The sequence below is a fragment of the Entelurus aequoreus genome, linkage group LG11 (genome assembly GCF_033978785.1).
Source record: "Entelurus aequoreus isolate RoL-2023_Sb linkage group LG11, RoL_Eaeq_v1.1, whole genome shotgun sequence".
Taxonomy (NCBI): domain Eukaryota; kingdom Metazoa; phylum Chordata; class Actinopteri; order Syngnathiformes; family Syngnathidae; genus Entelurus; species Entelurus aequoreus.
Window position 1 is genome coordinate 11,299,222 of NC_084741.1, and position 18,276 is coordinate 11,317,497.

At 41.5% G+C, this 18,276-nt stretch overlaps 1 protein-coding gene across 1 annotated transcript; it reads left to right on the plus strand.

Annotated features, from left to right (window-relative positions):
- Positions 1 to 6,305: 6,305 nt before the first annotated feature.
- Positions 6,306 to 17,802, plus strand: si:ch211-120k19.1 (uncharacterized protein LOC563199 homolog). The gene is made up of 4 exons (XM_062064052.1): positions 6,306 to 6,683; positions 10,867 to 10,937; positions 14,042 to 14,071; positions 17,572 to 17,802. The coding sequence occupies exons 1-4, from the start codon at positions 6,374 to 6,376 to the stop codon at positions 17,800 to 17,802; spliced, it is 642 nt and encodes a 213-aa protein (XP_061920036.1). The 5' UTR covers positions 6,306 to 6,373.
- Positions 17,803 to 18,276: the final 474 nt, after the last annotated feature.

Genomic DNA, 18,276 nt, shown 5'->3' on the forward strand with positions numbered 1-18,276 from the left:
GCTAAATATGACTGAGGTGTATACTTACAGAATTACGCAATAAAAGTTAGTATACTAACATTAGCATGCTAACACGTGTCGTTTGTAAAGGAATAAAATATGACTGAGGTGTATACCTACAGAATAACGTAATAAAAGCTAGTATAATAATGTTAGCATGCTAACAGGTGTCATTTGTGAAGTAGCTAAATATGACTGAGGTGTATACCTACAGAATTACGTAATAAAAGCTAGTATACTAACGTTAGCACGCTAACAGGTGTCATTTGTCAAGTAGCTAAATATGACTGAGGTGTATATCTACAAAATTACATAATAAAAGCTAGTATACTAACGTTAGCATGCTAACAGGTGTCAATTGTCAAGTAGCTAAATATGACTGAGGTGTATACCTACAAAATTACATAATAAAAGCTAGTATACTAACATTAGCATGCTAACAGGTGTCGTTCGTAAAGTAACAAAATATGACTGAGGTGTATACCTACAAAATTACATAATAAAAGCTAGTATACTAACATTAGCATGCTAACAGGTGTCGTTCGTAAAGTAACAAAACATGACTGAGGTGTATACCTACAGAATAACGTAATAAAAGCTAGTATAATAATGTTAGCACACTAACAGGTGTCATTTGTCAAGTAGCTAAATATGACTGAGGTGTATACCTACAAAATTACATAATAAAAGCTAGTATACTAACATTAGCATGCTAACAGGTGTCGTTCGTAAAGTAACAAAATATGACTGAGGTGTATACCTACAAAATAATGTAATAAAAGTTAGTATACTAACGTTAGCATGCTAACAGGTGTCATTTGTGAAGTAACAAAATATGACTGAGGTGTATACCTACAAAATTACATAATAAAAGCTAGTATACTAACATTAGCATGCTAACAGGTGTCGTTCGTAAAGTAACAAAATATGACTGAGGTGTATATCTACAAAATAATGTAATAAAAGTTAGTATACTAACGTTAGCATGCTAACAGGTGTCATTTGTGAAGTAACAAAATATGACTGAGGAGTATACCTACAAAATTACATAATAAAAGCTAGTATACTAACATTAGCATGCTAACAGGTGTCATTCGTAAAGTAACAAAATATGACTGAGGTGTATACCTACAAAATAACGTAATAAAAGTTAGTATACTAACGTTAGCATGCTAACAGGTGTCATTTGTCAAGTAACTAAATATGACTGAGGTGTATACTTCAAAATGACATAATAAAAGCTAGTGTACTAACGTTAGCACGCTAACAGGTGTCATTTGTCAAGTAGCTAAATATGACTGACGTGTATACCTACAAAATTACGTGATAAAAGCTAGTATACTAACGTTAGCATGCTAACAGGTGTCATTCGTAAAGTAACAAAATATGACTGAGGTGTATACCTACAAAATAACGTAATAAAAGTTAGTATACTAACGTTGGCATGCTAACAGGTGTCATTTGTCAAGTAACTAAATATGACTGAGGTGTATACCTACAAAATTACATAATAAAAGCTAGTGTACTAACGTTAGCACGCTAACAGGTGTCATTTGTCAAGTAGCTAAATATGACTGAGGTGTATACCTACAAAATTACATAATAAAAGATAGTATACTAACGTTAGCATGCTAACAGGTGTCATTTGTCAAGTAGCTAAATATGACTGAGGTGTATACCTACAACATTACATAATAAAAGCTAGTATACTAACATTAGCATGCTAACAGGTGTCATTCGTGAAGTAACAAAATATGACTGAGGTGTATACCTACAAAATTACGTAATAAAAGCTAGTATATTAACGTTAGCATGCTAACAGGTGTCATTCGTGAAGTAACAAAATATGACTGAGGTGTATACCTACAAAATTACGTAATAAAAGCTAGTATACTAACGTTAGCACGCTAACAGGTGTCATTTGTCAAGTAGCTAAATATGACTGAGGTGTATACCTACAGAATAACGTAATAAAAGCTAGTATACTAACGTTAGCACGCTAACAGGTGTCATTCGTGAAGTAACAAAATATGACTGAGGTGTATACTTACAGAATTAGGCAATAAAAGTTAGTATACTAACATTAGCATGCTAACAGGTGTCGTTTGTAAAGTAATAAAATATGACTGAGGTGTATACCTACAGAATAACGTAATAAAAGCTAGTATAATAATGTTAGCACGCTAACAGGTGTCATTTGTCAAGTAGCTAAATATGACTGAGGTGTATACCTACAAAATTACATAATAAAAGCTAGTATACTAACGTTAGCACGCTAACATGTGTCATTCGTGAAGTAACAAAATATGACTGAGGTGTATACTTACAGAATTATGCAATAAAAGTTAGTATACTAACACTAGCATGCTAACAGGTGTCGTTTGTAAAGGAATAAAATATGACTGAGGTGTATACCTACAGAATAACGTAATAAAAGCTAGTATACTAACGTTAGCATGCTAACAGGTGTCATTTGTGAAGTAACAAAATATGACTGAGGTGTATACCTACAAAATTACATAATAAAAGCTAGTATACTAACATTAGCATGCTAACAGGTGTCATTCGTAAATTAACACAATATGACTGAGGTGTATACCTACAAAATAACGTAATAAAAGTTAGTATACTAACGTTAGCATGCTAACAGGTGTCATTTGTCAAGTAACTAAATATGACTGAGGTGTATACTTCAAAATTACATAATAAAAGCTAGTGTACTAACGTTAGCACGCTAACAGGTGTCATTTGTCAAGTAGCTAAATATGACTGACGTGTATACCTACAAAATTACGTGATAAAAGCTAGTATACTAACGTTAGCATGCTAACAGGTGTCATTCGTAAAGTAACAAAATATGACTGAGGTGTATACCTACAAAATAACGTAATAAAAGTTAGTATACTAACGTTAGCATGCTAACAGGTGTCATTTGTCAAGTAACTAAATATGACTGAGGTGTATATCTACAAAATTACATAATAAAAGCTAGTGTACTAACGTTAGCACGCTAACAGGTGTCATTTGTCAAGTAGCTAAATATGACTGAGGTGTATACCTACAAAATTACATAATAAAAGATAGTATACTAACGTTAGCATGCTAACAGGTGTCATTTGTCAAGTAGCTAAATATGACTGAGGTGTATACCTACAACATTACATAATAAAAGCTAGTATACTAACATTAGCATGCTAACAGGTGTCATTCGTGAAGTAACAAAATATGACTGAGGTGTATACCTACAAAATTACATAATAAAAGCTAGTATATTAACGTTAGCATGCTAACAGGTGTCATTCATGAAGTAACAAAATATGACTGAGGTGTATACCTACAAAATTACGTAATAAAAGCTAGTATACTAACGTTAGCACGCTAACAGGTGTCATTTGTCAAGTAGCTAAATATGACTGAGGTGTATACCTACAGAATAACGTAATAAAAGCTAGTATACTAACGTTAGCACGCTAACATGTGTCATTCGTGAAGTAACAAAATATGACTGAGGTGTATACTTACAGAATTACGCAATAAAAGTTAGTATACTAACATTAGCATGCTAACAGGTGTCGTTTGTAAAGTAATAAAATATGACTGAGGTGTATACCTACAGAATAACGTAATAAAAGCTAGTATAATAATGTTAGCACACTAACAGGTGTCATTTGTGAAGTAGCTAAATATGACTGAGGTGTATACCTACAGAATTACGTAATAAAAGCTAGTATACTAACGTTAGCACGCTAACAGGTGTCATTTGTCAAGTAGCTAAATATGACTGAGGTGTATACCTACAAAATTACATAATAAAAGCTAGTACACTAACATTAGCATGCTAACAGGTGTCATTTGTCAAGTAGCTAAATATGACTGAGGTGTATACCTACAAAATTACATAATAAAAGCTAGTATACTAATGTTAGCATGCTAACAGGTGTCATTCGTGAAGTAACAAAATATGACTGAGGTGTATACCTACAAAATTACATAATAAAAGCTAGTATACTAACATTAGCACGCTAACAGGTGTCATTCGTGAAGTAACAAAATATGACTGAGGTGTATACCTACAAAATTACATAATAAAAGCTAGTATACTAACATTAGCATGCTAGCAGGTGTCGTTCGTAAAGTAACAAAATATGACAGAGGTGTATACCTACAAAATAACGTAATAAAAGTTAGTATAGTAACGTTATCATGCTAACAGGTGCCATTTGTAAAGTAACAAAATATGACTGAGGTGTATACCTACAGAATTACATAATAAAAGCTAGTATACTAACGTTAGCACGCTAACAGGTGTCATTTGTCAAGTAGCTAAATATGACTGAGGTGTATACCTACAAAATTACATAATAAAATCTAGTATACTAATGTTAGCATGCTAACAGGTGTCATTCGTGAAGTAACAAAATATGACTGAGGTCTATACTTACAGAATTACGCAATAAAAGTTAGTATACTAACGTTAGCACGCTAACAGGTGTCGTTTGTAAAGTAATAAAATATGACTGAGGTGTATACCTACAGAATAACTTAATAAAAGCTAGTATACTAACATTAGCACGCTAACAGGTGTCATTCGTCAAGTAGCTAAATATGACTGAGGTGTATACCTACAAAATTACGTAATAAAAGCTAGTATACTAACGTTAGCATGCTAACTTGTGTCATTCGTGAAGTAACAAAATATGACTGAGGTGTATACCTACAAAATTACATAATAAAAGCTAGTATACTAACGTTAGCATGCTAACAGGTGTCATTTGTGAAGTAACAAAATATGACTGAGGTGTATACCTACAGAATTACGCAATAAAAGCTAGTATACTAACATTAGCATGCTAACAGGTGTTGTTTGTAAAGTAATAAAATATGACTGAGGTGTATACCTACAGAATAATGTAATAAAAGCTAGTATACTAATGTTAGCACAGTAACAGGTGTCATTTGTAAAGTAACTAAATATGACAGAGGTGTATACCTACAAAATTACATAATAAAAGCTAGTATACTAACGTTAGCACGCTAACAGGTGTCATTCGTCAAGTAACAAAATATACCTGCAAAATGATCAAAAAGGAGTTAGCACGCTAATATTAGAATGCTAACGATTGTGCTACATTTTGGACGCCCCTGGTCTAACTTGTGTCGTGTACCATCGGATGCTTTGACACCTCCTCTTTATCTCTGAAATATGTGCTTTTCTGCCTGGAACACAACAACTGGATGGACTAGATTTGGTGGTTGTGGAACAGATGAGTCTAGAACAGCTGACTCAGCAGACCTAGTAGGTCTTGGACTGTGGCCCTCAGGCTGATAAAGACTTATTTGGTGGTTGTGGAACAGAGGAGTCTAGGACAGCTGACTCAGCAGATGTGGTAGTTCTTGGACTGTGGCCCTCAGGCTTATAAAGACTTATTTGGTGGTTGTGGAACAGATGAGTCTAGAACAGCTGACTCAGCAGACCTAGTAGGTCTTGGACTGTGGCCCTCAGGCTTATAAAGACTTATTTGGTGGTTGTGGAACAGATGAGTCTAGAACAGCTGACTCAGCAGACCTAGTAGTTCTTGGATTGTGGCCCTCAGGCTGATGAAGACTTATTTGGTGGTTGTGGAACAGATGAGTCTAGAACAGCTGACTCAGCAGACCTACTAGTTCTTGGACTGTGGCCCTCAGGCTTATAAAGACTTATTTGGTGGTTGTGGAACAGATGAGTCTAGAACAGCTGACTCAGCAGACGTGGTAGTTCTTGGATTGTGGCCCTCAGGCTGATGAAGACTTATTTGGTGGTTGTGGAACAGATGAGTCTAGAACAGCTGACTCAGCAGACCTACTAGTTCTTGGACTGTGGCCCTCAGGCTGATAAAGACTTATTTGGTGGTTGTGGAACAGATGAGTCTAGAACAGCTGACTCAGCAGACGTGGTAGTTCTTGGATTGTGGCCCTCAGGCTGATGAAGACTTATTTGGTGGTTGTGGAACAGATGAGTCTAGAACAGCTGACTCAGCAGACCTACTAGTTCTTGGACTGTGGCCCTCAGGCTGATAAAGACTTATTTGGTGGTTGTGGAACAGATGAGTCTAGAACAGCTGACTCAGCAGACCTACTAGTTCTTGGACTGTGGCCCTCAGGCTGATAAAGACTTATTTGGTGGTTGTGGAACAGATGAGTCTAGAACAGCTGACTCAGCAGACGTGTTAGTTCTTGGACTGTGGCCCTCAGGCTGATAAAGACTTAGCGAGGGAAGGGGGGTGAACTTTGACCCAGTGAGGGGGCGCCTGGAAGATTGATTTCAGCTCCTCCTCCTCCTCGCTGAAAGGGGAGTCCAGGAGTTCTTCCACTCGCCTTCCTTCCCCCGCCAGGCATGAACAGGGTGTGGGCGGCGTTCAGGGCCCGCCCGTACGTGGGCAACGTGGCGGGCTACACGGCGCTGTTCGCCTCCGCCGACGTCTTCCAGCAGAGCGTGCTGGGCCGGCGTGGCTCGCCCGGCGTGGACTGGCGCCAGACGGCCCGGGTGGCCGCCGTGGGCTTCTGTTTCCACGCCAACTTCAACTACCAATGGCTGCGCTGGCTGGAGAGGATGCTGCCCGGGGGCGGAGCCAAGGCAGTGGTGGGGAAGGTGGCGGTGGATCAGCTGGTGGCGGCGCCGCTAACCATCAGCGCCTTTTATATCGGTGAGTACCTGCTCATTCTTAGTCATTTTATAATGAATACAGAGCCTTCATTCAACAGTCACATCAATACTTTTACTACTTTGAAATATATAATATATATATATATATATATATATATATATATATATATATATACAATTGTTGGAAGACAAGATGGCGGCGCATTGCTATGCAGCGGCTTGCTAACGCTCTTGGGAGTGTAGAGCGATTTGGCAAAAAACACCCGTCATTTCTGTCAATTTCATGGCTGGCTCAAAGCGTGAACACTCTGTGATCACATACGACCGACAGACAATTCTGGATGTGGATGGATCGGGTCGTTATAGACTGAAAGATGCATGTACGGTGGACCTCCTCGCTAGCATGGGAATACTTCGCGGGCTACATCGAGCGGCCTTTGTAGCAGCGGAGTCAAGTGCTAGCGGTGACCGCCAATGGAGACGACGTAAGCGGTGTGAGCGGAAGCAGAAGCGGGGATGCCGAGCGGGGCTAACAACAAAGGGAAAAGCTAACCAAAGAAGCGTGGAGTCTCCGGGTAAGAAGCCATTTAAACTAGAACTAGCCGGCGCCAGGCTGGATAATCCCTGCACACATAGCAATTCTCTTAGAGTAAAACACAACTCACATAATGTTTTTTCTTTTGTGACCGTGTCAGAGGCAGACATGCAATCTACTGAGGTGGCTAACTATGATGCGTTCAGTTTATCGCAACATCTAGCAAACAATCGGACAATTCCCGTCGTATCAATTCCTAGATATGGTCGAAACTATTTAAAGTGCACTACGCATAATAAATGCAACATTATTAATATTGCTACTTCGGATAATTTCAACAAACAATCCTCAAAACAGCCCACTACCTATAATATGGGCTTTTTAAACATAAGATCATTATCTTCCAAAACGTTATTAGTTAATGAAGTCATTAGAGACAACAAACTTGACGTCGTTGGTCTCGCCGAGACCTGGCTCAAACCAGACGATTTTTTTGTGCTAAATGAGGCATCTCCTCCTAACTATACCAATACACATGTTGCCCGACCTCTTAAAAGGGGAGGGGGTGTCGCACTAATATACAATGAAAACTATAATTTTACACCTAACCTAAATAATAAATATAACTCGTTTGAGGTGCTCACTTTGAGGTTTGTCACACTGCTGCCTCTCCACCTGGCTGTTATCTACCGCCCCCCTGGGCCCTATTCGGACTTCATCAGTGAATTCTCAGAGTTTGTTGCTGATCTAGTGACGCACGCCGACAATATAATCATAATGGGGGACTTTAATATCCATATGAATACCCCATCGGACCCTCCATGCGTGGCGCTCCAGACTATAATTGATAGCTGTGGTCTTACACAAATAATAAATGAACCCACGCATCGCAACGGTAATACGATAGATCTAGTGCTTGTCAGGGGTGTCACCACCTCTAAAGTTACGATACTCCCGTACACTAAAGTAATGTCCGATCATTACCTTATAAAATTCGAAGTTCTGACTCATTGTCAACAAACTAATAATAATAATAATAACTACTATAGCAGCCGCAACATTAATGCTGCCACAACGACGACTCTTACTGACCTACTGCCTTCGGTAATGGCACCATTCCCAAATTATGTGGGCTCTATTGATAACCTCACTAACAACTTTAACGACGCCCTGCGCGACACCATTGATAGTGTAGCACCGCTAAAGCTAAAAAGGGCCCCTAAAAGGCGTACCCCATGGTTTACAGAAGAAACTAAAGCCCAGAAATTATCATGTAGAAAGCTGGAACGTAAATGGCGTGCGACTAAACATGAGGTTTTCCATCAAGCATGGTGTGATAGTTTAATAACTTATAAACGCATGCTTACCTCAGCTAAAGCTAAATATTACTCAAATCTCATCCACCTCAACAAAAATGATCCTAAATTTTTGTTTAGTACAGTAGCATCGCTAACCCAACAAGGGACTCCTCCCAGTAGCTCCACCCACTCAGCAAATGACTTTATGAATTTCTTTAATAAGAAAATTGAAGTCATTAGAAAAGAGATTAAAGACAATGCATCCCAGCTACAACTGGGTTCTATTAACACAAATACGACTGTATATACGACGGATACCGCCGTCCAAAATAGTTTCTCTCTCTTTGATGAAATAACATTGGAGGAATTGTCAAAATGTGTAAATGGGACAAAACAAACAACATGTTTACTTGACCCAATTCCTGGGAAACTTATCAAGGAGCTTTTTGTATTATTAGGTCCATCAGTGTTAAATATTATAAACTTATCACTTTCCTCTGGCACTGTTCCCCTACCATTCAAAAAAGCGGTTATTCATCCTCTACTCAAAAGACCTAACCTCGATCCTGACCTCATGGTAAACTACCGGCCGGTGTCCCACCTTCCGTTTATCTCGAAAATCCTCGAAAAAATTGTCGCACAGCAGCTAAATGAACACTTAGCGTCTAACAATCTCTGTGAACCTTTTCAATCCGGTTTCAGGGCAAATCACTCTACGGAGACAGCCCTCGCAAAAATGACTAATGATCTATTGCTAACGATGGATTCTGATGCGTCATCTATGTTGCTGCTTCTTGATCTTAGCGCCGCTTTCGATACTGTTGATCATAATATTTTATTAGAGCGTATCAAAACACGTATTGGTATGTCAGACTTAGCCTTGTCTTGGTTTAACTCTTATCTTACTGACAGGATGCAGTGTGTCTCCCATAACAATGTGACCTCGGACTATGTTAAGGTAACGTGCGGAGTTCCCCAGGGTTCGGTTCTTGGCCCTGCACTCTTTAGTATTTACATGCTGCCGCTAGGTGACATTATACGCAAGTACGGTGTTAGCTTTCACTGTTATGCTGATGACACCCAACTCTACATGCCCCTAAAGCTGACCAACACGCCGGATTGTAGTCAGCTGGAGGCGTGTCTTAATGAAATTAAACAATGGATGTCCGCTAACTTTTTGCAACTCAACGCTAAGAAAACGGAAATGCTGATTATCGGTCCTGCTCAACACCGACATCTATTTAATAATACCACCTTAACATTTGACAACCAAACAATTAAACAAGGCGACTCGGTAAAGAATCTGGGTATTATCTTCGACACATTAAGAGTGTTACTAAAACGGCCTTCTTTCATCTCCGTAATATCGCTAAAATTCGTTCCATTTTGTCCACAAGCGATGCTGAGATCATTATCCATGCGTTTGTTACATCTCGTCTCGATTACTGCAACGTTTTATTTTCGGGCCTCCCTATGTCTAGCATTAAAAGATTACAGATGGTACAAAATGCGGCTGCTAGACTTTTGACAAAAACAAGAAAGTGTGATCATATTACACCTATACTGTATATACCTTTATATACATATATACCTATATATATATACCTATACTGGCTCACCTGCACTGGCTTCCTGTGCACCTAAGATGCGACTTTAAGGTTTGACTACTTACGTATAAAATACTACACGGTCAAGCTCCTGCCTATCTCGCCGATTGCATTGTACCATATGTCCAGGCAAGAAATCTGCGTTCAAAGAACTCCGGCTTATTAGTGATTCCCAGAGCCCAAAAAAAGTCTGCGGGCTATAGAGCGTTTTCTATTCGGGCTCCAATACTATGGAATGCCCTCCCGGTAAAAGTTAGAGATGTTACCTCAGTAGAATACAATATTATGTCAGACCCACTCGACATCCATTGCTTTCGGTCTCCCCTAGAGGGGGGGGGGGGGGGGGGGGGGGTTACCCACATATGCGGTCCTCTCCAAGGTTTCTCATAGTCATTCACATTGACGTCCCACTGGGGTGAGTTTTCCTTGCCCGTATGTGGGCTCTGTACCGAGGATGTCGTTGTGGCTTGTACAGCCCTTTGAGACACTTGTGATTTAGGGCTATATAAATAAACATTGATTGATTGATTGATTGATTGATTGATTGATTGATACTATATATATATATATATATATATATATATATATATATATATATATATATATATATATATATATATATATATATATATATATATATACTGTATATATATACTATATATATATATATATACACATCTGTGTGTGTGTGTGTGTGTGTGTGTGTGTGTGTGTGTGTGTGTGTGTGTGTGTGTGTGTGTGTGTGTGTGTGTGTGTGTGTGTGTGTGTGTGTTGTTGTTACAGGTTTAAGTTTACTAGAAGACAAAGAAGACATATTTGAAGACTGGAGGCAGAAATTCTTGACGTCTTACAAGGTACACATGGTACTATACCACAGTACATCTGGGACTATAATACAGTAAAACTAGTCTATAATACAGTAAAACTGGTACTATACTACAGTACACCTGGGACTATAATACAGTAAAACTAGTCTATAACACAGTAAAACTCGTAATATACCACAGTGATGATGTCCCTACTGTGATGTTGGATGTATAAATTATGATGTCCCTACTGTGATGTTGGATGTATAAATGATGATGTCCCTACTGTGATGTTGGATGTATGAATGATGATGTCCCTACTGTGATGTTGAATGTGTGAATGATGATGTCCCTACTGTGATGTTGGATGTATGAATGATGATGTCCCTATTGTGATGTTGGATGTATGAATGATGATGTCCCTACTGTGATGTTGGATGTATAAATGATGATGTCCCTACTGTGATGTTGGATGTATTAATGATATCCCTACTGTAATGTTGGATGTATGAATGATGATGTCCCTACTGTAATGTTGGATGTATAAATGATGATGTCCCTATTGTGATGTTGGATGTATAAATGATGATGTCCCTACTGTGATGTTGGATGTATAAATGATGATGTCCCTACTGTGATGTTGGATGTATAAATGATTATGTCCCTATTGTGATGTTGGTTGTATAAATGATGATGTCCCTACTGTGATGTCGGATGTATAAATGATGATGTCCCTACTGTGATGTTGGATGTATAAATGATGATGTCCCTACTGTGATGTCGGATGTATAAATGATGATGTCCCTACTGTGATGTTGGATGTATGAATGATGATGTCCCTACTGTGATGTCGGATGTATAAATGATGATGTCCCTACTGTGATGTTGGATGTATGAATGATGATGTCCCTATTGTGATGTTGGATGTATAAATGATGATGTCCCTACTGTGATGTTGGATGTATAAATGATGATGTCCCTACTGTGATGTCGGATGTATGAATGATGATGTCCCTACTGTGATGTCGGATGTATAAATGATGATGTCCCTACTGTGATGTCGGATGCATTAATGATGATGTCCCTACTGTGATGTTGGATGTATGAATGATGATGTCCCTACTGTGATGTTGGATGTATGAATGATGATGTCCCTACTGTGATGTTGGATGTATGAATGATGATGTCCCTACTGTGATGTCGGATGTATAAATGATGATGTCCCTACTGTGATGTCGGATGTATAAATGATGATGTCCCTACTGTGATGTCGGATGTATTAATGATGATGTCCCTACTGTGATGTCGGATGTATTAATGATGATGTCCCTACTGTGATGTCGGATGTATGAATGATGATGTCCCTACTGTGATGTTGGATGTATGAATGATGATGTCCCTACTGTGATGTTGGATGTATAAATGATGATGTCCCTACTGTGATGTCGGATGTATGAATGATGATGTCCCTACTGTGATGTCGGATGTATGAATGATGATGTCCCTACTGTGATGTCGGATGTATGAATGATGATGTCCCTACTGTGATGTAGGATGTATAAATGATTATGTCCCTACTGTGATGTTGGATGTATAAATGATGATGTCCCTACTGTGATGTTGGATGTATGAATGATGATGTCCCTACTGTGATGTTGGATGTATGAATGATGATGTCCCTATTGTGATGTCGGATGTATGAATGATGATGTCCCTACTGTGATGTCGGATGTATGAATGATGATGTCCCTACTGTGATGTCGGATGTATGAATGATGATGTCCCTACTGTGATGTCGGATGTATGAATGATGATGTCCCTACTGTGATGTCGGATGTATAAATGATGATGTCCCTACTGTGATGTCGGATGTTTAAATGATGATGTCCCTACTGTGATGTCGGATGTATAAATGATGATGTCCCTACTGTGATGTCGGATGTATAAATGATGATGTCCCTACTGTGATGTCGGATGTATAAATGATAATGTCCCTACTGTGATGTCGGATGTATAAATGATGATGTCCCTACTGTGATGTCGGATGTATAAATGATGATGTCCCTACTGTGATGTCGGATGTATAAATGATGATGTCCCTACTGTGATGTCGGATGTATGAATGATGATGTCCCTACTGTGATGTCGGATGTATGAATGATGATGTCCCTACTGTGATGTCGGATGTATGAATGATGATGTCCCTACTGTGATGTCGGATGTATGAATGATGATGTCCCTACCGTGATGTCGGATGTATAAATGATGATGTCCCTACTGTGATATCGGATGTATAAATGATGATGTCCCTACTGTGATGTCAGATGTATGAATGATGATGTCCCTACTGTGATGTCGGATGTATGAATGATGATGTCCCTACTGTGATGTCGGATGTATAAATGATGATGTCCCTACTGTGATGTCGGATGTATAAATGATGATGTCCCTACTGTGATGTCGGATGTATAAATGATGATGTCCCTACTGTGATGTCGGATGTATAAATGATGATGTCCCTACTGTGATGTCGGATGTATAAATGATGATGTCCCTACTGTGAAGTCGGATGTATAAATGATGATGTCCCTACTGTGATGTCGGATGTATGAATGATGATGTCCCTACTGTGATGTCGGATGTATAAATGATGATGTCCCTACTGTGATGTCGGATGTTTAAATGATGATGTCCCTACTGTGATGTCGGATGTATGAATGATGATGTCCCTACTGTGATGTCAGATGTATGAATGATGATGTCCCTACTGTGATGTCGGATGTATGAATGATGATGTCCCTACTGTGATGTCTGATGTATAAATGATGATGTCCCTACTGTGATGTCGGATGTTTAAATGATGATGTCCCTACTGTGATGTCGGATGTATAAATGATGATGTCCCTACTGTGATGTCGGATGTATAAATGATGATGTCCCTACTGTGATGTCGGATGTATAAATGATGATGTCCCTACTGTGATGTTGGATGTATAAATGATGATGTCCCTACTGTGAAGTCGGATGTATAAATGATGATGTCCCTACTGTGATGTCGGATGTATAAATGATGATGTCCCTACTGTGATGTTGGATGTATAAATGATGATGTGACCACTGATGTATACATCCATGTGTGTGTGTGTGGTCAGACAGGTGTGTTGTTCTGGTCCAGCATGCAGGTAAGACCTCTTTCTTCACTGCTGATAAGTCCTCATCTTCCTCATCTTCATCTTCCTCACCTTCATCTTCCTCACCTTCCTCACCTTTATCTTCCTCATGTTCCTCACCTTCATCTTCCTCACGTTCCTCACCTTCATCTTCCTCATGTTCCTCACCTTCATCTTCCTCACGTTCCTCACCTTCATCTTCCTCACCTTAACGTTCCTCACCTTCACCTTCACCTTCCTCACCTTCATGTTCCTCACCTTCATGTTCCTCACCTTCACGTTCCTCACCTTTATGTTCCTCACCTTCATGTTCCTCACCTTCATGTTCCTCACCTTCATCTTCCTCACCTTCATGTTCCTCACCTTCATGTTCCTCACCTTCACCTTCCTCACCTTCATCTTCCTCACCTTCACGTTCCTCAACTTCATGTTCCTCACCTTCACGTTCCTCACCTTCATGTTCCTCACCTTCACGTTCCTCACCTTCATGTTCCTCACCTTCACGTTCCTCACCTTCATGTTCCTCACCTTCACGTTCCTCACCTTCATGTTCCTCACCTGCACGTTCCTCACCTTCACGTTCCTCACCTTCACGTTCCTCACCTTCATGTTCCTCACCTTCACGTTCCTCACCTTCATGTTCCTCACCTTCATGTTCCTCACCTTCACGTTCCTCACCTTCATGTTCCTCACCTTCACGTTCCTCACCTTCATGTTCCTCACCTTCACGTTCCTCACCTTCACATTCCTCACCTTCACGTTCCTCACCTTCACGTTCCTCACCTTCACGTTCCTCACCTTCATCTTCCTCACCTTCATTTTCCTCACCTTCATGTTCCTCACCTTCACGTTCCTCACCTTCATGTTCCTCACCTTCACGTTCCTCACCTTCATGTTCCTCACCTTCACGTTCCTCACCTTCACGTTCCTCACCTTCATCTTCCTCACCTTCATGTTCCTCACCTTCATGTTCCTCACCTTCACGTTCCTCACCTTCACGTTCCTCACCTTCACGTTCCTCACCTTCACGTTCCTCACCTTCATCTTCCTCACCTTCACGTTCCTCACCTTCATGTTCCTCACCTTCATGTTCCTCACCTTCATGTTCCTCACCTTTACATTCCTCACCTTCATTTTCCTCACCTTCACGTTCCTCACCTTCACGTTCCTCACCTTCATGTTCCTCACCTTCACGTTCCTCACCTTTACGTTCCTCACCTTCATGTTCCTCACCTTCATGTTCCTCACCTTCACATTCTTCACCTTCATGTTCCTCACCTTCATGTTCCTCACCTTCATGTTCCTCACCTTCACGTTCCTCACCTTCATGTTCCTCACCTTCACGTTCCTCACCTTCACATTCCTCACCTTCATGTTCCTCACCTTCACGTTCCTCACCTTCATCTTCCTCACCTTCATGTTCCTCGCCTTCATGTTCCTCACCTTCATCTTCCTCACCTTCACGTTCCTCACCTTCACGTTCCTCACCTTCACGTTCCTCACCTTCTTGTCCTCACCTTCACGTTCCTCACCTTCACGTTCCTCACCTTCACGTTCCTCACCTTCATGTTCCTCACCTTCATGTTCCTCACCTTCACGTTCCTCACCTTCATCTTCCTCACCTTCATGTTCCTCACCTTCACGTTCCTCACCTTCATGTTCCTCACCTTCACGTTCCTCACCTTCACGTTCCTCACCTTCATGTTCCTCACCTTCACGTTCCTCACCTTCACGTTCCTCACCTTCACGTTCCTCACCTTCATGTTCCTCACCTTCATGTTCCTCACCTTCACGTTCCTCACCTTCACGTTCCTCACCTTCACGTTCCTCACCTTCATGTTCCTCACCTTCATGTTCCTCACCTTCACGTTCCTCACCTTCATCTTCCTTACCTTCATGTTCCTCACCTTCATGTTCCTCACCTTCATTTTCCTCACCTTCACGTTCCTCACCTTCATGTTCCTCACCTTCACATTCCTCACCTACATCTTCCTCATCTTCATGTTCCTCACCTTCACGTTCCTCACCTTCACGTTCCTCACCTTCATGTTCCTCACCTTCATGTTCCTCTCCTTCACGTTCCTCACCTTCATGTTCCTCACCTTCACGTTCCTCACCTTCACGTTCCTCACCTTCACGTTCCTCACCTTCACGTTCCTCACCTTCATGTTCCTCACCTTCACGTTCCTCACCTTCACGTTCCTCACCTTCATGTTCCTCACCTTCATGTTCCTCACCTTCACGTTCCTCACCTTCATGTTCCTCACCTTCACCTTCCTCACCTTCACGTTCCTCACCTTCATGTTCCTCACCTTCACGTTCCTCACCTTCATGTTCCTCACCTTCACCTTCCTCACCTTCACGTTCCTCACCTTCATGTTCCTCACCTTCACGTTCCTCACCTTCACGTTCCTCACCTTCATGTTCCTCACCTTCACGTTCCTCACCTTCATGTTCCTCACCTTCACGTTCCTCACCTTCATGTTCCTCACCTTCACCTTCCTCACCTTCACGTTCCTCACCTTCATGTTCCTCACCTTCATGTTCCTCACCTTCACGTTCCTCACCTTCATGTTCCTCACCTTCACGTTCCTCACCTTCATGTTCCTCACCTTCACGTTCCTCACCTTTACGTTCCTCACCTTCATGTTCCTCACCTTCACGTTCCTCACCTTCATGTTCCTCACCTTCATGTTCCTCACCTTCACGTTCCTCACCTTCATGTTCCTCACCTTCATGTTCCTCACCTTCATGTTCCTCACCTTCACGTTCCTCACCTTCACGTTCCTCACCTTCACGTTCCTCACCTTCATGTTCCTCACCTTCACGTTCCTCGCCTTCATGTTCCTCACCTTCACGTTCCTCACCTTCATCTTCCTCACCTTCACGTTCCTCACCTTCATGTTCCTCACCTTCACGTTCCTCACCTTCACGTTCCTCACCTTCACGTTCCTCACCTTCACCTTCCTCACCTTCACGTTCCTCACCTTCACGTTCCTCACCTTCATGTTCCTCACCTTCACGTTCCTCACCTTCACGTTCCTCACCTTCATGCTCCTCACCTTCATGTTCCTCACCTTCATGTTCCTCACCTTCACGTTCCTCATATTCACGTTCCTCACCTTCATGTTCCTCACCTTCATCTTCCTTACCTTCATGTTCCTCACCTTCATGTTCCTCACCTTCATTTTCCTCACCTTCACATTCCTCACCTACATCTTCCTCAACTTCATGTTCCTCACCTTCACGTTCCTCACCTTCATGTTCCTCACCTTCACGTTCCTCACCTTCACGTTCCTCACCTACATCTTCCTCACCTTTATGTTCCTCACCTTCATGTTCCTCACCTTCACGTTCCTCACCTTCATGTTCCTCACCTTCACGTTCCTCACCTTCACATTCCTCACCTACATCTTCCTCACCTTTATGTTCCTCACCTTCATGTTCCTCACCTTCACGTTCCTCACCTTCACGTTCCTCACCTTCACCTTCCTCACCTTCACGTTCCTCAGGCTGTCAACTTCTCCTTGGTTCCTCCCGTGGCTCGCACGGTGTTCCTGGGAGGCGTGTCTCTCCTCTTCACCATCTACCTGTGTCACCTGCGCCAGCATCAGGACCTCCAACACCAGCATCAGGACCTCCAACACCAGCATCAGGACCTCCAACACCAGCATCAGGACCTCCAACACCAGCATCAGGACCTCCAACACCAGCATCAAGACCTCCAACACCAAAACAAATGAAGGTGTTCCTGGGAGGCGTGTCTCTCCTCTTCACCCTCTACCTGTGTCACCTGTGCCAGCATCAGGACCTCCAACACCAGCATCAGGACCTCCAACACCAGCATCAGGACCTCCAACACCAGCATTAGGACCTCCAACACCAGCATCAGGACCTCCAACTCCAGCATCAGGACCTCCAACACCAGCATCAAGACCTCCAACACCAGCATCAGGACCTCCAACACCAGCATCAGGACCTCCAACACCAGCATCAGGACCTCCAACACCAGCATCAGGACCTCCAACACCAGCATCAGGACCTCCAACACCAGCATCAGGACCTCCAACACCAGCATCAGGACCTCCAACACCAGCATCAGGACCTCCAACACCAGCATCAAGACCTCCAACACCAGCATCAGGACCTCCAACACCAGCATCAGGACCTCCAACACCAGCATCAGGACCTCCAACACCAGCATCAGGACCTCCAAC